At 35.1% G+C, this 23,956-nt stretch overlaps 2 protein-coding genes and 1 pseudogene across 2 annotated transcripts; 1 reads left to right on the top strand and 2 right to left on the bottom strand.

Moving 5' to 3' along the window:
- Positions 1–434: 434 nt before the first annotated feature.
- LOC127900335 (probable LRR receptor-like serine/threonine-protein kinase At1g53440) lies at positions 435–1,599 on the bottom strand (annotated as a pseudogene).
- A 2,404-nt stretch (positions 1,600–4,003) lies between these two features.
- Positions 4,004–8,293, top strand: LOC102629631 (probable UDP-3-O-acyl-N-acetylglucosamine deacetylase 1, mitochondrial). Its single transcript, XM_025095076.2, has 8 exons — positions 4,004–4,132; positions 4,233–4,547; positions 4,695–4,901; positions 5,093–5,194; positions 5,539–5,603; positions 6,314–6,458; positions 7,301–7,350; positions 7,686–8,293. Exons 1-8 carry the CDS (start codon positions 4,073–4,075, stop codon positions 7,705–7,707), a joined length of 966 nt encoding a protein of 321 aa, XP_024950844.1. The 5' UTR covers positions 4,004–4,072; the 3' UTR covers positions 7,708–8,293.
- On the bottom strand, positions 8,008–22,927 carry LOC102625782 (cleavage and polyadenylation specificity factor subunit 3-II). Its single transcript, XM_006469259.4, has 19 exons — positions 22,781–22,927; positions 22,480–22,657; positions 22,302–22,374; positions 21,827–21,944; positions 21,154–21,227; positions 20,312–20,448; positions 18,763–18,826; positions 17,572–17,637; positions 16,514–16,583; positions 15,899–15,994; positions 14,533–14,674; positions 14,315–14,405; positions 13,233–14,036; positions 12,347–12,720; positions 11,676–11,849; positions 9,925–10,044; positions 9,278–9,410; positions 9,015–9,173; positions 8,008–8,633 (listed from the first exon to the last, which is right to left on the bottom strand). Exons 1-19 carry the CDS (start codon positions 22,803–22,805, stop codon positions 8,472–8,474), a joined length of 3,060 nt encoding a protein of 1,019 aa, XP_006469322.1. The 5' UTR covers positions 22,806–22,927; the 3' UTR covers positions 8,008–8,471.
- Positions 22,928–23,956: the final 1,029 nt, after the last annotated feature.

Raw genomic sequence — 23,956 nt, 5'->3', positions numbered from 1 at the left:
AAACATTAATAACAAGGGAAATTTACAAAAATAGCTATAAAATTTTTGGCTTTTTCCATCTTAACCCCCCAAACAAACTTCTATCAACATTAGCCATAAAAAAACCTTTGAGACCAAAATACCCCTCTCTCTCATCTCTCCCCCAACACTCCTTCCCGTAGCCGGCCGATATCATGCAGTCGGCGATGGCTTTTAAATCAGTCATGGCGGCAGTAGAAACACGATCCATTTCGGAGTTATATGCTGAATGTCTTTAACATTTATGTTGAGAAAAAAGAAAAGAAGACAGAATGAGAAGAAAATATACACACAGCATTCAAGCATAATTCTCTAATCTGAGTTATTACAATAATCGGTCGAAATCCACACTGAATAGATAGAGGTCAGCTCCAGACGTGGAAGAACGTGTAGGTGGCCCATAAATTGACGACGTGCTAATATCTCCTCATTGCTTCTGACTTGGTTTCATCAACTTCTGAGATACTTGAATCTGAAACTAAATCTGGAACATCAACACCGCATTCGAGCATGCTTAAGACCGAAGACATTGAAGGCCTATTTGTAGGAGAAGCACTGGCACACAACAGGGCTACATTGATCATCACCATCAGTTGTTCTTTGTCAAAATTTGAACCAAGATCTGTATCAACTAGCTCCATTAAATTTCCTTGCTCTTTCAATACAAGCGCCTGATTGAAAAGAAGTTGAAACAACATATATTTGGTTGGTGATAAATTCAAGATCAAACAATGCAAAATAAGAGATTGTAGGAGCCTAAATGTTACCCAATCTAGAAGATAAATTTTATCCTCCTTTGTCTTGGAAAAAAACGTTGCTTCTACCGCTGACAATTTCTAAGGCAACAATTCCGAAACTATAGACATCCGCTTTCTCTGTTAAATGGCCCCGTGTTGCATATTCTGGTGCCATATATCCACTACAAAGTCGTGAATTTGAATATTAAATTCATATATAATGTATGAGAAGGAAAGTGGAAAACATTGATGAGAAATTAGTATGCAGCGACTCACATTGTTCCGGCAACTCGGGTGCTTATGTGGGTGTCATCTTCTTCATCCAGCTTGGCTTGGCACTTGGTGCGACAGGCGTCTGTCGCACCAAGTTTTGACGAAAGTTGCTTTGGTTTGTAAAGAAGGGTAATTTGGGAAGAAAATCACCAAGTTTTGACGAAAGTTGCTTTGGTTTGTAAAGAAGGGTAATTTGGAAAGAAAAGCGTGTGTTTGGTTAATGTTGATAGAAAAAAATTGAGAGGGTTAATTGTGAAAATAATAAAAATTTTATAGTTATTTTTGTAAATTTTCCTAATAACAAACCCTAACATATTTATACGCACCAAACACGCCCGGGGTACTCGTGACTGATGGTAAATCAACATCGTGTGAATATGGTTTTTGTCGTGACACGTGACTAGGGTATAATTGGGATTGCGCGTACCACGTTATTGGGGGTAGCAGTGGAAAGACGGACCAACGATCGGGGGTAGAGGTGGAAAGAAACGTAGGTAATAATTGGCATTATTGACACATGGATGGCAGAAGCGGAACAGCCTTCTGGACTTGCAGTTGAGTTTGTTGACATTGAATTCAAAGTCAAGCCTAGATTACAATAACATTTCGCAGCTATATATGATTCATCTCTTACCAATTTTTTTTTTTTTTTTTTAAATTTCCTACTGTCGTAATGTCTCAGGAGTTAGAAATGTTTTGTGTTGCAAGCCGTGTACTCTACGTCTCGGAATAGACGATACTGTTTTCTCCACAAAATTTTACACAAATTTTTATGTCATAATATAATTTGTTGGTTGAATGAAACAAAAACACACCAAAAACTATGCTCTTTTTTGGTAAATTAAAAAAAAAAAAATTATAACTTCCTTCCGGTGTAACTTCGTTTTGTGTGTGATTTTTAGGATTTTTTTTCATAATTTAATTAAAGCAATCGTTGGTTTAATTAAATTATGAAAAAATGTCAGCTTGGATAAATTTTATTTGAAATATTTACTTTTTGCATAATATGAATATATGTCGACAGATAAATCATTTATAAAATTGAAAATCAAAAGACTACTAGCTAAACGAAAGTAAAATCCAAGGTAGCCCATTTGTTGAAATGCTCTCTTTTTTTTTTTAAGAAAATAATTTTTTAAGAAAAAAAAATTGAAAAGGAGGAACACCTTAGCTTTGTTTTTCTATTTTTCTTTTTTCAAACAAAATAATATTGTAAAATTTCACATTAGGCATAACAAGTCATCCATTTTTCAACAACATTACATCTAATATTTGAAAATTGAATTTGCAGGCAAGTCCCAAATCACACTTCATTTGACGTTTCATTAAGGAACGACGGGATGTTCAATGGCATCTGGCGCATGCTGTCTGTTGGGTTTTCGTTGGAAATGGCACGTCGTTTTTGTGTTCTAAAGAAAAATGTCATGAGATTTGTATGTTTCACTACACAACGACACATTATCTATCAAGCTAAATTCCATGTGATTTTTATAAAAGTAAATGATCGTTGTTTTTTTTTAACAATTAATCGGAGTAATAAATTATTTCAATTATTCATATATTAAATAAAAGTATTTTGGAATAAACGAGCAACCTTCGATTTCCTTTTGGTTCGGGCAATGGTGGTTTGATTTTTTAAGTTTAGTTTTGTAATTGTCTCTTTATCGACATATGAATATTATTTAAGATTTCCTTACAATACTTCAGATTCATGTCATTCAATAGGGGATAATAAGAAAATCTAACATAATATAAACTATATCAATTTACAACATTCGCGGTAAATTTATGAATATTGTAAACTCAGGAAATCCTATTATACCCATATTTTACCTAATCTGATCCGATGACATAAAAAAATCGTCTCGTATGCTTGAGAACCAACATCCAATACCATTTTATAATCTAAACATAATAAAATAATACTAATTTTAATCATATAATATGTTACACTCTAAATAATAATCTCATGTAATAAAAAAAATGACGCGATTCAGTTTTTTTCTCCTACATCTCGTGGTCGCTATATACGGCCTTTTGACTCAAGTAAAATAGTATTATATGACATCATTACATATAATTATTTAAAAGCGAAAAGTTGCACAATACGAACATTGTTTCAAGGCATCTGAGTGGAAAGGGAATGAGCAAACTACAATATTAAACATATTAAATAATAATGAATCCAGCATGCTTGCATTGATGCAAATTAAAATTAAGAATACTGATATTTGAATGCGAGCAAGATGGAAAATGATTACTGTTTATGTTACTGTATTATTGCAGTACATAAAGCGACAACACTATCCGTACTACAGTGCTATCAATTCTATTATGGTGATATTTTATTGGTGACTAAATTATCAAATTTTTTTAAAAAAAAAAATTAATGATTTAAAAAGAAATTTATTTTGGCGAAAGAAGCAATCCACAACACTCAAGAGTCTGAGACTTTGTGCAGGGGAAATGAACACCATCGAAATGGATTACAGTTCATGCTACAGTTTATTGTAGCATACAAAGTGATAACATTGTTCATGTCACAGTGCTATCATTTCTATTATGGTAATATTTTATTGGTGACTAAATTTTACCCTTTTTTTTAAAAAAAAAATTAACGATTTAAAAAGAAATTTACTTTGGCGGGAGAACCGAAGAAGCAATGCACAACGCTGCGAGTTTGTGCAAGGAAAATGAAACAAAATGTTGAGTTTAAGTTGTCTTTTGCTGGAGTTCAAGCCATGTTTCGTTAAAAGTCATTTTTCGCATATGGCCTTTTGGGATTTTAATTTTATTAGAGCCATTAAAATATATATATATATATTTTTTTTAAGTGATCACAATTTCAATAAGTGAGGTTTTCAATACATCAAAAACAACGCGCTCCCGCCAAAAATGAAGAAATTAAAAAAAAAAAAAAAAAAGGTTGCTCACCCTTCAGTGTTACTTTGATCTGTTTAAAACGACAGAACGACATCGTTTGACTACTGACTGATGCAGAACCAAAGCAATTCGAAATTCTTTGGCACAGCAGATTCACTCCGATGACTCTCTCCGCCACCTTCAATGCGATCAAGTCTTCAAGCGTCATCTCCTGGAAATCCGTACGCTCTTGCTCCCTCTCTCTTTCTCTTCCTCTGTTTCGTGATTCCATTGCATTTTGTTTGGCGACAGAATTGAACAAAAACACAATTTTGGTGTCAGACGGGTAGGCTTCAGCAAACCCTAGCGGGATTTATAGAGAAGACCGGCAAGACTCTGCACTCCGGCAACGTTTCAACGGTCAGATTGTGTCCGGAGTTTGCTGGTAAAGGAAGGTACTTTGAGTTTCGATCCAGGTTGATTCCTGCTTCCATTGATTTCGCCAAAGAGTCTCCCTTGTGTACTACGCTTTTTAAAGACGGAGTTCAAATTCGTACTGTTGAGCACTTGCTCTCCGCTTTGGAGGCTAAGGGTGTTGATAATTGCAAGATCGAAATTCATAATATGGTTGCTGACGATCAGGATGTCGAGGCTGAGGTTGGTGGCTTGGTGCTATTGCTTATTTTTAGTTAAAGGCACATCCGTGTGCAAAATTTTAAAGTTCAATTTTATGAACGTTGATAGTATTTTTTTCAATGAATGCCGATGGTTAATATTGATAATCCCAACAATTAACTGAGACAGGTTCCTATTTTTGATGGGTCAGCAAGTGTATGGGCAGAGGCAATAGAACAAGTTGGTTTAAAGGAGGCCTTGGATTGTCATGGAAACAATGCTGAAAAGGTTGCACCATTTTTAAATCAATCAATCTACGTGCAGAGGGAGGATTCTTTTGTGGCTGCTTTCCCTTCTCAGAAGGTTCAGATATCTTATGGAATTGACTTCCCCCAGGTAGGTTGCTGCATTTGTTATTTGCTTGGTGTGGCTTTATGCTTACATACAGTACTCATTGTTTTTTGTTTTGATTTGCTATGTTGTATTTTGTTATTTATTTCTATATTTTTTTTTCTTTTTTTCTTTTTTATACGTGAGGCACAAAGACTCTCTCGTGATCCGTCTAAAGTCCCAGTTTGTTGTTTCAGGTTCCTGCTATAGGCTGCCAATGGTTTTCCACAACTCCCTTGGAAGGCACTTGCTATGCAATGCATATTGCATCTTCTAGAACTTTTTGCATTTATGAGGAGGTCTTTTTCTTTCTCTCAAGCTGTAGCCTTGCACCACTCAACAGGGGTATCATTTTTACCATTTTTAGTATCATACTGTGCTCTAAAATGGAGTGTACATAATCTTTGTAAGAGAAAGGGCTGTGATACTAGTTTTTAGATTAATTATTTTCTAACAGTGGTAGCATGACTAATTTGTACTTTTTCCTAAATAAGGAACAGTAGAACTGTTAAGCTAAGTATATTTTCACCATATAAATAGAATTGCTTAAATTGAAAAGTCATTTTTCTTAAAAAAATTTTAATTGGCCTATGTTCTAATCTTTCGCTGCTAATGCTGAATGTCTGTGGGAAAATTCTTTCAGGTGGAGCGTATGTGCAATGCTGGATTAATTAAAGGGGGCTCATTAGACAATGCCATTGTTTGTAGGTGAGTAATAAATGTCCACAGATGCAAATCAGTTGGACTGGGGGGAGTGCCAACATGTCTGTTGGCATTAAAAAGAGTGAGCATTCTTTAAATGACGAGTGCTTTACTGCTTTTTCATATTAATAGTAATGCCCAGGCCTCTTAAACAATTTGTGAGAACCAGGGTTAATGTTATGAGTTGACTCCTAAACAATGAATTCAAAATGTTAATGGTAATTTGTTTGTTTTGAGGCCTTAGTACAGAGAAAAATGGTTGCCAGTGAGCTTTCCCAGTGGTTTTGGAAAATTGTCATTTCTTGTAAATAGGATAATCACATGTACTATGAATGTAACTCAAATTTATACAACTTGTGCTGGGTTTAAATGGAACCTGACTGTCTGATTTACATAATATGGATTTCATAGAACTTCTATCTCAAATGTATCATATGCTAGACTGACATGAAACCTAGGATTCAGTTTAGGCAAGTTATCAGTGCTAACTTGGCATAATTATAAAGTGTGTTCAATTTCTTCTTCTTCACTAAAAATTTTAAAAAAGAATGATAAACATGGAGGTTGAAAGCTTTAGATGAAAGCATTAAATGATTATATCAAATTTTCTTCTTGTAATGAGCCTACATGTTGATGATAAGAGCCCAAACCTTTGTTATATTCCTTGCATTTTCATAGTTTCATTAAATACTTTATTGGTTCTTTTTCTTCTGCAGTGCCAGTGAAGGTTGGTTAAACCCCCCATTGCGATTCCCTGATGAACCTTGTCGCCATAAGCTGTTAGATTTTGTTGGTGACTTATCCCTCTTTGCAAGGAATGGTAGTCAAGGGCTTCCTGTGGCACACATGGTTGCTTTCAAGGCATGTGTCTTTGCTTTCTCAATTTTCCCCATGATGTATAATCTCTATGGCAGAAAATTATTGATAGTGGATCATTGATGTGTGAACTTAGACAAAAGTACTCTGCTCTAATTTGAAGACGATTTGATGTTAGTTTGTGGTTGTCCAAGATGTACAGAAAATTATGTAACTAATATCTATCATTATGCATCCTTTTAACCAGAAATTAAACCAAACATTTCATACAGTTTGCTCTTACGAACTAACCCAAATATGAATAAATCACATCCACTGTCAATCATTGTGGCTTGCTTCTTAGTATAATTAAAATGGGTCCCAGATCTCCCCAGTTTTCTGTTGAAATTTTTGAACTGTGTTGACACTTGAGTGTGAAAATTTGATTCACATGAAGAGTTTGTTCTGTTTGCATTTTCATAAGCAGTGGTCTTTTCACCCTTGCATTCAGATTCTGTACACCTTCTGAAGTTGGGTAAAATGGAATTGCCCTTAATTGTCTTTACGCTTCTGATGTTTCTTCTGTTTGAAAAGATAAGTTGTGTAGTATGAGTAAGGAATGAAAGCAATAATTCAGCATTTCTGGAACATTGACAAAATGACCGATTACCACAAGTCATGGATAAATGAAGGACTTAGGGTGCTTTTAGTGACCAATTTTTTGAAAGATTCAGGTGCATTCATTTGGATGTATTTTGCTATAGTTAACTCAATAAAGATTTCATATTGTTGTAGTAATTAATAACAATTATAATTTTTTATTTTCTCTCAAGCCTGAATGAATATGATTGCTCATTTAATCTTGGTCTCTTACCATTTGGCTAACAATAGCTTTGTATCCACTGCAGGGGGGCCATGCATTGCATGTTGATTTTGCACGCCGCCTATCTGGCGTTATGTAAGTGTAAACATTTGACTTTGTACATTTTCTAGTTGGAGACATGGTGGCGAATGCTGATTCATTTTTATGCAGCTAAGCATCTTTCAACTTCATGAAAACTGATGCTAGAATTGTGAACATGTTAGGATGTTGTGTGCAATATTTAATTCTTGAAGTTCTAGATTCACTACCACATAGACTAGGTTTCAAGTTGTGATAGATTGAAGAATTAGGTCAGACAATTCAAGTTTTGTGTTAAGGGTTTTCAAGTTACGTTTTCAAGTCTCTTCGTGTTAAGTGGCTTCCAGGTTAGAATTTGAATTTTAACAAGGTGTGTTGTTGAATGACTGCAGTAATAATTATACACAACGTTGAAGGAAATCTCTCACACACTCTCTATTGACGTCTGATAGGCTTTGAGATATCAAATATCAGATTAGCCCGTCCTTGGCTGCCAATTCCCTTGTATTTCCATCAGATTGTACTGCATCCTTTCCAATTTTTATCTACATAATCCTAACTATCAATTTATTATCCATCTCAGAGTCGCAGTTGAATGATAAATACAACTTGTTCTACAAATTTGCAAATACAGATTTGTCATTGGTAGTTGACTTAACAACGATGGAATATATTCGTGTCAAAACTACTTTAGAGGAAGTTCAAAATCCCACAGAAAATCAAATACCATCTCAATCAAATTAATCAGATCGGGGAGGAAAGAATTGCAAGACAGCATCTGTTTCATTACACCTATAGTGACAATATACAGGTACATTGTGTATATATTATAATAGTATAGTTGATATGAAATACATCAAACATGAGTTCTCAACCTGTGAATAACTACAAAAGAGGGCAAAAAAAGAAAACTGTAAATAGAAAACCTGCAGACCAATTGCTCCAGTTTTGCACAAGCGCCTGAAATCCATACAGAGGCAAGAAAGAATAAACAAACACCTAGAGGCCAGTAAAACATAAAGAGAAGCTCAAATGCCAAATATTGTATATTTGCATAGCTCATATCCTAAAAAAGACTTTGGAGAAGCTTCGTTCTTTCTGCCTTGTATTCTTCTGTACATACAGATGGTATTGAGGGAATGAACTTGGTCATTGGGGAATTCCTCTATTCCCTTTCTTCATACCTGTTCATTTCCCTTGAGAATGTTGTACTTGCAGAGAGGACATGTTGCATTCATCTTAAGCCATTTCACAATGCATGTAGAATGGAAATGATGGTTGCAGGGTAGAGCATGGAGCTCTGTTCCATCCTCATATGAGCTGAGACATATGCAGCATTCCTACGAAAAAAAAAAAATATTGGTGAAATCAATCACCATACACAATCTTTTACACAAATAAGTTGCCACACAAATGCCCTTGAAAAAGTAATCTGAATTGGATGCTCCATCACACCATACACGACTTTCAAGCATTCAAATCCCATTTTTCTTTTCTTTGTTCATGCATGGAGTGCCATAACAAAAATAGATATATTAAGACATAGATATAAAAATGTAGTGGGAAAATGAGGAAACAAATGGGATTGAGCCATCCCATTTTATCCAAATAGGAAAAGGCAGCAGTTCTCATGTGATATAAACATGATATAACACCAAAACAACAGGCATTAATTAAAATTCTGCAAAATAAGTATTTTCAATATAAAAGAATTAACGTACTGCATCCTCAGGTAAAAGTATACGCTCATTTGCCACGTATCCACCGTTTGTCTCTATAGGAACCATTTTCCCTGCTCCCACACCAAGCTTTTCATCATTGTTTTGCACTTCAAATCTGTATTTCGGTAGGATACTTAGATCTGCCTCTGATGCACCTTCCTAATCAGTCATTTTAGAAAAGAAAACCCAAGTGAGTGGTTTCTCGACCCTTCATTTGTTTAAGATAATAGTATCAGTTATAATTCTTAATTCTTTCTTCATACCTGTCCTGCAACAGCATAAAGAATGGCAATAATGCATGGCAAACAGCAACAGAGAGCAATCCCGATCAAACATGCCAAAACAACACAAAAGATGGCAAAGAACACATCAAATGCCAGAAATACCACAGCCAACCTGCAAATATGAAGAATTAGAGATCCCAGCACAAAACATTAACATAAGAAATACATTATAATCTATCTGCAAGGATTACAGTCACTTGAGTTAGTGTAAGAAAGCTATCTGTTGCCGACAAACTAAATTTATGTGCATGCCAAGTAGGCAATCAGAACAAGAAGATAATGACTGAATGCTTGGAGATTGCATTTGCGTATATAAAGAGAACAATAAAATGTTTCAATGTGGCGTTTTAACCTTTTCTGAATAAATAAGAAAATTAATACATAGGAATCACCGTGTGGTACAAATTCCAAAGCCTAAATCCAAGGGCTGAAAATATAAATAACAAAATATAGACAAGCAAACCTAACTACTTGAGTTTTAAGACAAGAACGGCTAGGAAATTAGAAATTTGAGGACAAATAAAGGATTAAAATTTTTTGTTGGGAAAGAAAACAAGAAAGGAGACAACAATAAATTGCATATACAATGAAAGGAAAAATGCTGTCAAGAAACAGAACTTCCATACCAGTACAAACGAGGAGCATCTTGCAGAAGTAGATCGCCACCGGAGACTACCCAATAAAATCCAACTATCCACCAGAGAAATGATGCCATTGTATTGATTGATTCACATCGTTTAGTAAAACTGAGTCATTTGATCATCAAATCAGTAAAGGAGAACATAAACTTAAAAAACAAAAAAAAAAACTCTGGTTAGTTAATAAAGGAGTGTGTAACAATTAAAACAATTGAATATGGCACAGTTACAAACACATGGTGGGCACTAAATTGACGACAAGACTCCAAATGGCAGTAGAGAAGCATACTTTGCAGCACATTCAAACAGTTCCATTGATACATTATGAAGCAAGTTATGCTTAAAGCTTTTTCAAGTTAATATCGCATGGGTATGAGCAATGAACATATAGATACCAAAGCGAACTGTCCAGAGCACATTTATGGTTAAATAATGAAAGATCTTATGCTGAGCATTTTCCCAACAATAGCCTACCAAAGGCCACATTCATATCTATCATTCTTAAACTAGCACTTTTTGGACACTAATATAATCATGATGAGATCTAATCAAATCAATAATCTAGACTAATTGGTTGACAAACATTTTAGCATCTTGCCGGCCATTATTAGAGCATATGACCTTACAATAACCATGGCCTTGATTAGCATTTTATTACAGCCAGATATGAGCATATGATATTCCCTTACCCAGTTAGAGTGCTGCATAAAGTAACTGACCGCAATCATGAAAGACTTACAAAGTTAATTTGAGTAATTAAATTCAGTTTTTTTTTTTCAGATAAGAATTCTTTTATCAAGGTAATTCAGACCAAATCAACACATTAACCCACTTGCTCCTAGTTTCTTGTTTAAATATTTTACGACTTTTGTTTTTTCTTTTGTTAGGCCCTTCTCATTCTTGTACTCACAATTATTCATATCCCTGGACCTCCTGCATCTTGTACTCCCTCATTTTCTTCTTGCTGGGGCCTCTTGTACTCCACCCACACATCCATACACCATGCACAGCACAACATAAGAAGTGCTGTATCTTCTGTCGCAAGCTCTTTAATATTATTGTTATAACTTATATGCCCAAAATTCATCATCCCCTACAAATACAACGGTACAACAGCATATACTCCAAGCAAATCACTTGCTTGTTGCACGAAATTTCTCTACTCTTATCCAATTGACCATCTTCCAGACAATTCACAGTAATTATTTTGTTAATGTTCTGTTGCTGCCACCTCTGATGTGAAACTGATTCTCTCAGCTATCTCTCAAACCCGCATTTCAATCAAGCCCCTAGTTCACACACTTATATCAGCACAGATATCAACAGACGTTCCAGGTTATGCCACCAAACGTTTCCCATCAGGATTCCGAATAAGATCAATGAGTAAAAACTAACACTAAGAAGTAGATTCTTATTTATACGACAACATATACTATATCTAACACAAAACCCTTTGAATAATTATGAAAATTCCATGAATCAAAAAGTTAAACTAGGAAGAAAAAATCGAACTCAAACACAAAGCCACTTAAGCTCAAAAACCAAAATCAAGTATCCAAATTCAAAGTCAACACAAAATTAATTACAAATCAGTAAAAACACAAATTGAAGATAAGCCACAAGCCATTTAACTCAAAACATTAGAATTATAAACTTAATTAATCAAATTCTAATCAACAAAATATATACAGTTAACATAAACCCACATCAGTTTAGCTCAAAGTCAAGCTGAATCTCACCTTGTTCGTGTAGAAGTGCGGTATACAATTCCATCCTCCTCCTCATCCTCACTATCATTATTCACATCTCGAACATCTTCACCACCCATCTCATCATCCCTAACTCTCCTTGTGTTCCTTCTCCTGTACTCCATCCACACCAACACCACATGCACCAAACACTGCAGAGCATACCTATCAAATAAAAGGATTTCAAACTTTTAACTAGCTTACTTACACAATTTAAGAAAATGGGAATATTATCCAGGAAAAATAATTAAAATAAATAAATAAAGAACAAGATCATAGAACTCTCCCAATTCTAGACTAAGGGTATGCTAGGGATCGAAAGAGTCCTAATCCACATCCACACAAGAATATAAAGTACTGACCGACAGGATGAGTGAATGTTAAATTCCAAGTTAAAAGTGGGTGTTTACCAATCATTTTTGAAAACCCATTCTCGTCTAAAATCCCTGATGGGGACATTTTCTAACGAATTTCAGAAATTAAGGGCGATATGATTCTCTTTCTCCTAGTGTCTTTATCTATTAGCTTACAACTGAATTTGCATTCAAATAGGCTTCCGATCACAGTATGTGTACAGAGTTATTATAAACGGGTCTATGTGTGTTTAAGCTTACAGTGTCTATTAAATTATTCCTTGGGACAAAAAAAAAAGGGAAATTTACCCGCAGATCCATAACCTAATGCGAGTACTAGGTCTCTCATTGATAGTAATAATCAACATCGCGGCCGAAACAATCACGAAGGCAGAGTTCCACATAATGTCTAGGGCAACAACAGGCTTCGAGTAACCCCAGTCAGCGCGTCGCTCTTCGAGCTCACGCGCGGCAGTTTCACGGACCAACATAGAGGGACCATGCCCACGGCCGGTGGCGCGGCCGAGGAGAAGAGCAAGAGTAGCGGGACGGGCGGCGTTAGGAGAGACGGAAGGATCCCGAGGGCGAAGGAGCGGCGCGTGGGAATCGGACCGCGCCGCGGCATCAGACGACGATGACATGGAGGCGAAAGTAAAGTAGAGGTGGCTCCACTGAGTGTGTTTTTAGCGAGAGACGAAGATGGGCATAACTAATTAATTTGATTGAATTTAAAATTTTCGATTAAATGGGAATATGAGTAATCAATAATTCAATATCGATACTCGATAGAAGAAATGGAAGCGTGTCAAAGTGTGTAGAGAGAAACAGTGAGAGGGGACGTGTTCAGTTTTGATTTGATTTGTTTGGTGCGTCGGAAGTTTTGAATGGTAGATGATTGATTGAATGTTTTTTTTTTTCTTTTCTGGATTTTGTCGTGGTCTTTTTGTTTTTGCCGCTGAATTTTACCAAGTCAGCCACGATATAGTGTTAGTGACCGTATAAAATACATTTCTTTTATTAAGATAATAAAAATAATCATAGGCTTACTTCTCTAGTATCTATCTCGGCTTTGTTCATTTTAATTAGGCGACATTCATTTACTTCTTAAACAGTGGGGTAAAATATCAAACGAGCCAATGCCGTCTCAAGACTTCAATGGAAATTTTGAGATAACACTTGACAGTGTTACACATTAGGTTTCAACTAAATCCCGGTTCTCCATTGCTGAAATAATTTTCCGCGCAAGCTTGTCATCTGCTGCTGACCAAGTGCAGCAAAAGAACGCTGTTCTTGGTTTATCTTCAAGACCATTAGTTATTCTGTAAGGGCAGGTATCCTTCAAACAAACGGACAGATGAAATGACTCCACCTGGAGATGTTCACCGAAGTCTTGAATGTTGCCTTCAGAAAGTTTTCTTGACAGTTTTGCGACTAATAGTCGGATCAAGGAGCTTTTGTTAGGATCCCGTAGCATTCTAGCTGTCGGAGTAAGACTTGTGGTCGTAAACTTCTCCAATTCATCAACATTTACAGGGCAACAATAGGCAAACTGAACCTCGTGTCTCTTTTCTCCCAACATCAGCAGAAGCTCATCCTGGTGTACGACCTTTGCCTTCTCACTTTTCTCTAAAACTAGGATCCCTTCGGCAACTCTCTCATCTTTTATCCACAGGGGCAATGTGCCCTCTGTGCACTTTGAACCAGATACAGATTTCTCTTCTGAACCGCTTTTCAAGTACTGGAAGTTTGGATTCATGCAGCTTCGGATGAATGCATCAGAAGCACCTGCTTTCACATAGTGAGTTGAAGGAATGCACATAGATTCATTATTGGCAGGATCATAACATTTAATTCCTAATTCAGACTGTATCCTTTCTTTGAGAGTAGCCATCTTCGGTTTCTCGCCATGAACTAGTATCACATGCTGTGGGGAGAGAAATTTGACAAGATCCATAATTCCTTTTCCATCTGTGTGAGGACTGAAAGCTAATTGATGAATCTGACAATGTAAAATGCATAATCAGGAAACTCACAGAGAATGAATGTACATGAAAACCAAAAGTATTTATGGGTCTGTCAAGAGACCCTAGAGAGAGAGAGAGAGAGAGAGAGAGAGAGAGAGAGAGAGAGATAGAGAGAAGAACTGCTGGAAGAATGTGTCAATTTAAGGGGTGAAAGGGACTCAGATTTTATAGACAGGCACATTAATAGAGGTTCAATATGCTCAAAAATTATGTGGAAAATAGATTATCAAAGAGAACGGAGATGATTGTGAACCTGGCATCGCACATCAATTTTGGTGCCCTCCAACTCAATGGTGGGATTTCCTGACATTAATTTATTGCCTATGGTTCCTGCCAGACAATACCTAAAAGGAGTAACAAATATTCAGAAAATGATACGGTATAACTGAAATAGTGTTTGCCTTCATGCTTTATAGGTTTTCGGTTTCAACCACAGATCACATTTACAGGTTAATAAACAAGTATCAGTACCCAGGCAATGTAATGAGATTCATTTCGGAAGGAGCCCAATGCTTAAAAACCTCAAGCGAAAAACCACCAGTAAGCATCCCAGGAGTGGCAAATAGAACACAAGGTCCAGGAGCATCGATCAGAGAACGGTCGAAATTGTGAACTGCAACATTCAAACCCATATAAGAAAGAGAAATAACCATTCAGACAATGACTATTATGCAGTGATAAACTAATTCCAGATAGTTGCTATTATTCATCCTGCGTGAGTTAAGAGTACTGCTTCATTCCCAACAATGTGATAAGTTAGTGAGACATGTTTCACAAATTGAAATGTTCATAGGTTATAATCAATTTCAGAGAAGATATATATCAAGAAGCTTTAGGACATTGTTCTGTGAGAGAAAAACTAATGGACTTTAAAGATTGAAGATCATGAGGAACAATTTCAGAGTTTTTTAATAAAATTTTGAAGCCTTTTAGATATGTTTATATCATGGATTAATGGAAAACATGGGAACTCATTATAATCTTATTTTTGTTGAAATCCAAGCAAAAGGTTCTTTTGGTAATTTAAGAGGAAATCATATAGTTTTCCACGGACTGTGTATCAAGAAACAAACAAAATTCCGCATGTACTTTCATTTGAATTGGTGGCATGCCAAATACAATTTATCATATGCAAAAGGAAATTGGTTCAATTTGAATCAATTTTCACCAAATGCAGTGGCGAAGCTAACAACATTTTTTTGGGTGTGCTGAATTTTTTTCCCCTAATTTAATGTTTTTCTATTATAGGAGAGAACTTTCTTAATATATAAGAAATTAAAGATACACTTAATAAAAGAAGACATAATGAGCCATACCCCTTAAATTTAAATAGTTGTCTAAACATCATTTGAGATTCCTTAAATGATGAACTTGGACAAAAATTTAATAATAGTTGAAGAGACGATATAACTAATAAATATAAAAATTCTTATATGATTTTCAATAAGGGTAATTTTATAATTAAATAAAAAAATTTCTGAGACTACATCTTTGATGTTCAGAAATGCATAACTACAGTAAGGAGGAACCAGCATGACCAAAGATAAATCATCTAAGGGTCATGAATTCGTCTAGCATTTCTTAAAAATTAAACACATCTAAAGCAGCAACATTAAAATATTACTATTGTAAGGGCATGGTTTCAGAGACATAAATTTTGAGAATTTGAAATTTAATGTTATCTCTAAAGATCTTATGAAATAAAAGTGTAAGAGATCAACAGATGTAAGAGGTTCAGAGGAAAATTGCCAACTAATTACAATCTCCGTATTATTTATGCTACGCAGTCATGCTGAGCTTCGGTCCCCTCAGAAAAAATAACAAAACATATACATACCATTTTTAAAATCAAATGCATTATATGTTTCTTTGACCTTCTGGCTCGTCCAACTAATAAGCATTTTATAGTACATATTGGCTTGAATAGTCAAACCTGAAAAAAAGAATCAAAAGAGCAGCTGAAATATTACAGCCTTCCATAAACTAGTGAATGTCTAAATCAAGTAACTAGCCACTTTCAATGCATGCAAATTATGCATGAAATTACTGCAAAAATTTGACAGGTTTCATCAGTATATAAAATTTAGTTCCTTGTTCTATAAGAAATATCACCATAGAGAACTTATGTGCTCCATGATACTGATGGAAACTTTGCAGTTCTTTATGTTCAATGCAGTTCTTTATGTTCAATCTAGTGGTAATAGTCATTATAGCTACTTCTCAGATATAATTCTTAAGCATTTCACTCAACCTCTAAGTAATTGCTAGCCTTTCCAGTGCCATGGATAAATTGCTCCCTATTAAAAACCATTAAAGTATGTATACTTCTTTACAAGTTGTTAACATCAGGATACATCTTGATAATAAGCCAAATAAACCAAGTATTTCATGGCTGATTGACAAACAATCATGAACACATTATTAAACAGAAAGAAGAACAGAAGGCACAAACCTGCTGAAAAGTAAATAGGCACTCTTAGATTCATGCGCTCCCAGTAATCATCCAAAAGTATACAGAGTTCCTACATTATAATAAAGAGTATTGTCCCATATAAAGACTGTAAGGGCTTGTTCAACTGTTCCATACTAATATTCTACACCTTAAAGTCCACTAAAAAATCATAACCAATATCTCCATGACTGCTCTTGAAGCATTGAACAGGGACGCAAGTCAATTAATCTGTGGATGTACGAAAGAGGAGGGGAAAAAAACTATGGTATGCATTAAACCCTATCGAAGCAAAATCTTACACCGCATGAGGTCATAAGTCTAATATAAATTTCTAGGGAGAAAGTCTCACTTCGCTTAGGGCAGGCAAAAATAATCTTAAATGTCAGATTTTGAATATATTGAAATATACGTACAAAAGATTGAAGAGGTAATCAGAATCTATATAGAAAAATGTTGAAGCGGAAAAGTGAGACAAAAAGTAAAAAATGTTGAGACACCATTTTGATGTTTTCAACTTGTTAAAAAAACTATTGTCTATGAATAATCTTCATAAAACACCTTACCCAACATGTTGCCATCACTTTTGTTTCTCTGAAAAAGAAAAGGAAAAAAGGGGGGCCATTGAATATCAATACTCAAAAGCCTCAAAAATTCATGATTTTTTGTTTTTTCTACGTCCAATCAATTTGAAGTTCGCCTATTCACTAGTTTTTCTTCTTTAAAGCTAAGAAAGGTGGAAACCATTTCCATTAGATTGGGTGATAATGAAAGATAAATTAATTACCTTTTGGCAGAATGGAACAGAATAAAAGATAACTAGGTATACAAATTGAAGGCCACACAAATAAACAAGCACACTACAACCATGCAGAATTTTACAAAAATCACTAGTTTTGTAAATGCTATAACTGTATAGTGTAATAGGATAGCTACATGTTTGTTAATCTCCAAAGTCCAAATATCTGACAACAACTAAACCAACCATAAAGCTTTACCCAAATTCAAAGAAATTATGATGTTACGTAAAATAAAACAAAAGTTTCATGTGATGGCAGTACCTGTGCTCTTCCCAGAGCAAATGCAGGAATAAGCACCTTTCCTCCACCAGCAACACATTTATGAACCTAATAAGATATTTCAAAAAAGAAGTTACTTTGGATGTCCATCCTTCCACAAAGACATAAATGCATGTTAAGCAGACAACATCGATAATGGCTTCAGAAGTCTTACTATTATGAACATAGACTAATGGACCAACAAGAAAATATTTTACTAGCATCTATTTCATAAGATTGTATTTTTTTTGCCATTACCTTTAGAAGATTTCGTAAAATTTAGCCAAACAAGAAAATTATATGTTATGTGATGTTCAAATTTTAGATTTTTGCAGGTCATTAAGCTTTGGAGGAGCATATGGTTGAAGTAAAATTATTCTCAAACATCTTAATCTATAATATTCAAGATACTCGCTTTATCAAACTTATTAGATCAAGGGCTAGTCTTGGATTCTAGATTGGCAATTTTTCAACTTCTCCCACAGAGTGCTATATAGGAAGGAAATTAAGGATTAGGGAACATTAGCCAAACATGATTGTTCTATCACACAAGTTGTATCTAATTTGGACAAACATAAATAAAGTACAGATAATGTGTGGGAAATAATATCTACAGATTGACATTGGAGCTGCATATGTGGGAACTAATGATTGTTATGCAATATAACATGAAAAGAAACTCTACATTTAACTGATAGCAACTTCATACATTTAATTAAATATGAATAGCAAGAGCAAGAAGTTAAAATCACCAGAGCGCGCGTGCATAAGATTCTCTAAATACCCCTTCAGAGTCATCAAAGAAGGAATATTCATGAAAAGAGTAGAAGACAATCTAACAGTTCTCAGATGCTTACAACAATTATAACAACAAAAGACAAAATTGATGCCACTGCCGTATGTAAAACTGAAGAAGCAGTCTGGGTTGTAAATAAAGTACGCATAAGCTCATAAATAAATCAAACACATCCTTGTAATTAACAATTGAAACACAGAGCTTCCTGGCTCCAGCAGTGCAGGCTAGCAAATTTCTCTGACTATTGACTTAATTCCAAGGATAAAGAAATTTCTACTAGACAACAACAGTCAATTATGTAGAAAAAATGTAAGAGAAAAAGAAACAAGAATTCTAGCAACAAAAATACAACACACTGATGAGCAATGGAGGGTTGGACAGTGGTGTCATTTACATACAGCTTTTAGAAATTCCCTCTCTCGAGCATATTTTGAATCTCGTACAGTTGTTGCATATGTAGACCTGATGCAGAAATCTTATCAGGCAAAGATAATGAAAATATCATCCCACCAAAACCTGTTTGATAGTCTAGCATACAATTGAGTGTAACCAAGAAAACATGCTTAAGCATTAATCAGTGAATGATAATCAAAAGCAATAACATTTAGTACAAGATAATAAAAAACAATAACATTCAGTACATCAAACCTTGATAGAACATTGTGATTCTGAATATATTTCCCATTTCAGCACTTACGAAAATCATCTTTAAAGATCAACTTCATTTTAAAGAGCTAAACAGAGCGTATAAGAGAGAGAAACCAATATAAAACATAATCATATTTTCACCTTGGTTTACTTGGACAAATAGAAGAAAGATAAAGGTCATTAAGCAAATGTTTTCAGTTGAAAGCGGAAATGGGGAATTACATTAATTTAAAGTAAGGGGCCTCCCACTCCCATCCCACTTCCAAACCCAAAAAAATTATGAACAATGAGATAGCTAAACTTGTTGCAAAAGTATTTGCATAACCTACAGTAATTGTTGAAGATTCAACAGAACAAGGTGCTTCCGAACAGCATTTTAACCTTTTAAAGGAACTCCCTAGAGAACCAGTTTTTGCTTCAGGAAAAAGGTTCTCTTTTGGTTCATTGGCTTTAGGCCTATAGGAAGAGGCATAATCATATAATACCCTTAAATCCAAAAGCCAAAGCTTCCATTTCTGGACAAGGTAATGAAATGAGATAGGAAACGATTATGTAATCCACTGTGTCTCCTCATTCCACACAGAAAAGTAATGAAGTCCCAGCTAACACTCCTACATCCAGGATGAAATGATTATTGAAAAGAGGATCAAACTCCTTATGACTGACAGACATAAATTTGACTTAAACTGATGTAAAAATTAAATCCCAGAGCAGAAAGATGAGTTATTCATCAAAATTCAGAGTTCAAACTCAAGGCTTTCCCTAAGAAGCAATTTAAGAGTTGCAGAAACTGACACCTATGTGAGAGTTTCAATGAACAACCAGAAGTAAGCACTATATACTAAATTAAATCTCCAAACCATTGTGCAAGAATAGAATAGAACTAGAAGTGGCTTACCACTTACTGCAGCAGCATAGTCAATAAATAAGGAATTGTGGTACTCAATCTCTGAATTATAGCATTTACAAAAAGTAAACTGAAACACCAAGCAAATTCCATGGAAGTCAAAGCTAAGGCAAAAGAGTCACATCTATGAAGATAGTAGGAACATTACTGGCTTTCTAAGAATACTTGATGAGAGTGAAAACACTCTACCCTGGCCGGACAAAGTCCAAACTGTATTCGGATGGCACAAGAGTTAATGCATGACATAAGACTATAGCATTCTACCGAAGACAAACCAAAACACATGAATTCAAGGTTTTCTTTCTCCACTCCCTTGAAGCGTACAGTTTTTCCATACAGTGCTAATGGGATTGCGCAGAGAACCTAACAATGTATAGACATTGGTTCCTTACTCAGTTATAAGAAGGTCAAGCTGTAGTCGATCAATTCGAGCAGCTCCAAGATGTCTATCTGGTGTCATATTATAGTCTCCAGTGTACACCATAGCAGAGTCCCCCACCTTTGCATAAAACATTGCTGCTCCAAGAACCTAAAACACCACAAACATGGAGTGCAAAATTGACAACATGGAAAAACACAGTATATGTGAACAACATCAACTACATTCTAAAATTTAATATAGAAGATTGACATAATGGATAATGGAAATATCATGTCAGAGAAATTAACACTTTAGAATTCGTAAAAAATGTATCTACACAACCTATAGACATTTCTTACAAGCAGATCTAAGAAAATAGGAGATGAACATGCTTTCTCATAAGATATAGATTCTACTCCTCATAATACTTTTGATGCATAATTTTTAGAAAATATGCGAAGATAAACAGTTAGACTCTTGAGCATACCACGCATTACAAAAATAGTAGTTTACACCATAAACTGTTCAGCAGCCTGACTCTACTGTTCATCTAGATGCTTGTACCTGGCTATTTAATCTAATAATAATAAAAGGGAAACTAATCAAATTGGTTCTTCAAGATCTGGCACTATGTTAATCTATTGCTCCTAAAATTTGCAAGGAGCTAGACAGCTCAACAAAAAACTAAAGGCCCCAGGTTTACATAAAAGCAAGCGCTGAGCTGCCAAGGGCCATCACATGCCTCCAGCATTGCATAAGCACGTGTCACCCAAATAAGGTGGAAGACTGATCCACAGCCCTTTATAGAAAAATATGGAAATTTTATAAGATTCTAACACATCACATGCCTAGATAATAAGTTTGAAACCTTACATGCCCTGCGTAGTAGGCACGGATCTGAAGATCTTTGTCAACCTGCACAGTCTGCTTCAGGTCCACTGCTATAACTGCAACAAGGAACTAGTCAAACTGACAGAGCTTAAGACTGGAAGGAGAATAAATATTAGTACAAATAGGGATATGTCTACAACCAATATCTACATATATCCATAATTTGCAAAAAGTAGAACCCCCTAAAGAACAGAATATTCACAAGAAGGAGAAATGTGCATCATCATTTCTGCTTTTCTGGCAAGAAAAACAATCTTCGACCTTCTCTTGGAAAAAGGATAGATGGCAGATATTTTCAAAGCTAAGTGAGTAATGTCTTCAAGTTCTTATATTAGCAGAGGATAAAAGTAAATCTGAATAGAAATCTTCGTGAAAAGATTAAAAAGCCAGGATCTACACTAGGTATCAGCTTTCAACAAAGATTCTGATGGCCCTACTAAATCAAGTCTGTCTCATGAAGCACGATGATTTACAGGTCTTGACCACAACAAACAAAGCAGCAACTTAAAATCAGCCTGGTAGAATGCAGCCAACCGACAAGCCCGAGACAATTTCTATAAATATACATCTTCTTCAAATTCATAGATACATCTAAAATAATGACTGGCCTGGCCTAGAACAAGTTACTCATATGAAAAATAGAAAATATACATACCTTTCTTCATACATTCTGCGATATGATCAGAAGTAAATTGCTCTACCTCACCCCTTCGGTCAACCAAAACCTTTCGATAATCCTCCAACATTATAGGAGCCAATGCCCTTGTCGGATACTGCAGTGAAATGGTTTTAATAACAACACGTAAATAAAATTTTTTCCAATTTCAATCATCATTGCACCAAGACGGAGAACATTACAATGTATGAGATTGGAAGCCAGCATGCAAGCCATCCAACAAGGTCAAAAGCACAAAATACTGAATTTAATTAAAGACTGCAAGAAAATCGGATTGGCGAGACACAAATAGCACATGCAGAATTAGTTCAAAATAAGCTCAAGTTAACAAACTGCAACATAAAGCTACTAAGATTCAGCAATCAACTAAAAACATGAATTGATATGCGCTTTTCCTTAAAATAAATCTAAAAAATTGAGCTAAACATTTCATCGAACAGAGGATAGAACTTACAGTCATGTATATCGGACCATTGTACCCGCAAATTTCCGTAAAGAAAGGAAGAGCCCCGATATGATCCAAGTGACTGAGACAGGAAAAAAATAATAAGTAAGAAAAACTCGTAAAATGAACAAGAACAGCGAATTAAAATGGGAAAACAGGCAAAACAAAGTCAAATCTAGAGCTGTACAAATGAGTGATGACGATACAGTCAATAGCATTATTAAAGTCGCAGGATTTAGAGATGCGAGAGAAATCTGGGTACTGTCGGTGATCGTTGTAGGCCATGTGCATCCCGCAATCGAACATAATTCGCTTCCCATTGATCGTCACTACAACGCAGCTCTTGCCAACTTCTTGTCCAGCTCCTTTTAAAAAACAAATAAAAAATAAAATCACAAGTAGACTTTATGATATGTTAATTTTGTAGAGCATTACAAGTATCAATCAAAGAGAGGGAGTGTGTGTTGTGTTCAGAAAAAATTGATTACCGAGGACGAGGCAATCAATGGCCATTCTCTTTCCTTTGAGAGAAAAAATCTTTGGCGCGCTTTTGTTTGATTCCTTAGGCCACGCAACGATGTCGTTTACCAAAAGCTCCTCTGAGTTCGTAACCTGCAAATACGACGGCGTCTTAACTTTGCTTATGGGCCATTGGGCCCAAGAGTGCCAAGACCCAGGATAAAAGGATTTTTATTTATTTTTTAATAGAAAATTATATTTTACTTCTTGATTGAGAACTCCATAAATTTAGCTAATGTATCTTACGCTGCACAATAGAACTAGAATAACATAGAGCAACCGATGAGCCTTTGGTCCAATGGGAGAAGCCTTACACTTATAATATTGAGTGCAAGAGTTCGAGCCTCCATAAAAGTATTATAAAGGTTAGTTTCAGTTCTTCCTCAATTATTAATTAATTGAGTGGAGACAGTCTCTCCCTTACGAAACGTGAGTGGAGCAGGCACCCCTTAAATATTAGAGAGTATTTAAAAATATCTGAGCATATACTTTAATGTGTCAATGTATGGTGATAGTCCCAGTTATATAGTATGATTGTAAATATTAATTGTAATGTCTGATGTAATGTCAGTGAGATAATATCTCTGTATAACAGACTTAAAAAAAAAAAGAATAACAGAGAGCAAATTTTAGCTAATGTATCTTGAGATATAAATCTTTGAATGTTACAAATAATCTAAAACAATTCAGTACGAATATTTCGTTATCTTAAAATTAACAAAATGGCACGCAACAAATTTGACTCAACTATATCATAAACCAAAACATAAATATCAACTATATCATAAATCAAAAATATCTGCTATCATAACCAACCCAAAAAAGTTGAAAGAATAAAAAGCTTTAAGATAATGTAGCATAAGGCATGATTGCTGTGTAATAAAATTTTTGAACAGCGACAGAGGAGGTTAGTAGAAGCTTTGCATCATTAATCAGGACCCATTTATCATTAAATGGGAGAGGATTAATTAGCTGATGAATGGTGAACTGTTTGATGTACTTTTATTACTTTAAAAAAAAATATCCGTGTAATCATGTTTTTATTGAATTATTAATTAATTACTCTAAAAAGCCCATACTTTCGGGCTCTGCATTAAATCATCATTACATTAACAACCAACTCAATCTGATAGTGTCACTAAAAT

Source organism: Citrus sinensis, chromosome 2, assembly GCF_022201045.2.
Source record: "Citrus sinensis cultivar Valencia sweet orange chromosome 2, DVS_A1.0, whole genome shotgun sequence".
In the NCBI taxonomy this organism is placed as follows: Eukaryota; Viridiplantae; Streptophyta; class Magnoliopsida; order Sapindales; family Rutaceae; genus Citrus; species Citrus sinensis.
Note: the sequence above shows the minus strand (reverse complement) of the source record. Positions and strands in the feature narration are given on the sequence as shown.

Bases quoted from the DNA above. Each gene is read 5' to 3' on its own strand.
- LOC102625782 (XM_006469259.4), bottom strand. From the start codon at position 22,805: ATGGCCATTGATTGCCTCGTCCTCG. The intron at 20,449-21,153 runs GTAAGGTTTCAA...GTGGTGTTTTAG, and splicing joins GTGCCTACTACGCAGGGCAT to GTTCTTGGAGCAGCAATGTT. The intron at 11,850-12,346 runs GTAAATTTCCCT...TTTATTTGATAG, and splicing joins ATTAGGTTATGGATCTGCGG to GTATGCTCTGCAGTGTTTGG.
- LOC102629631 (XM_025095076.2), top strand. From the start codon at position 4,073: ATGACTCTCTCCGCCACCTTCAATGCGATCAAGTCTTCAAGCGTCATC. The intron at 4,548-4,694 runs GTTGGTGGCTTG...TAACTGAGACAG, and splicing joins ATCAGGATGTCGAGGCTGAG to GTTCCTATTTTTGATGGGTC. The intron at 4,902-5,092 runs GTAGGTTGCTGC...TTGTTGTTTCAG, and splicing joins ATGGAATTGACTTCCCCCAG to GTTCCTGCTATAGGCTGCCA.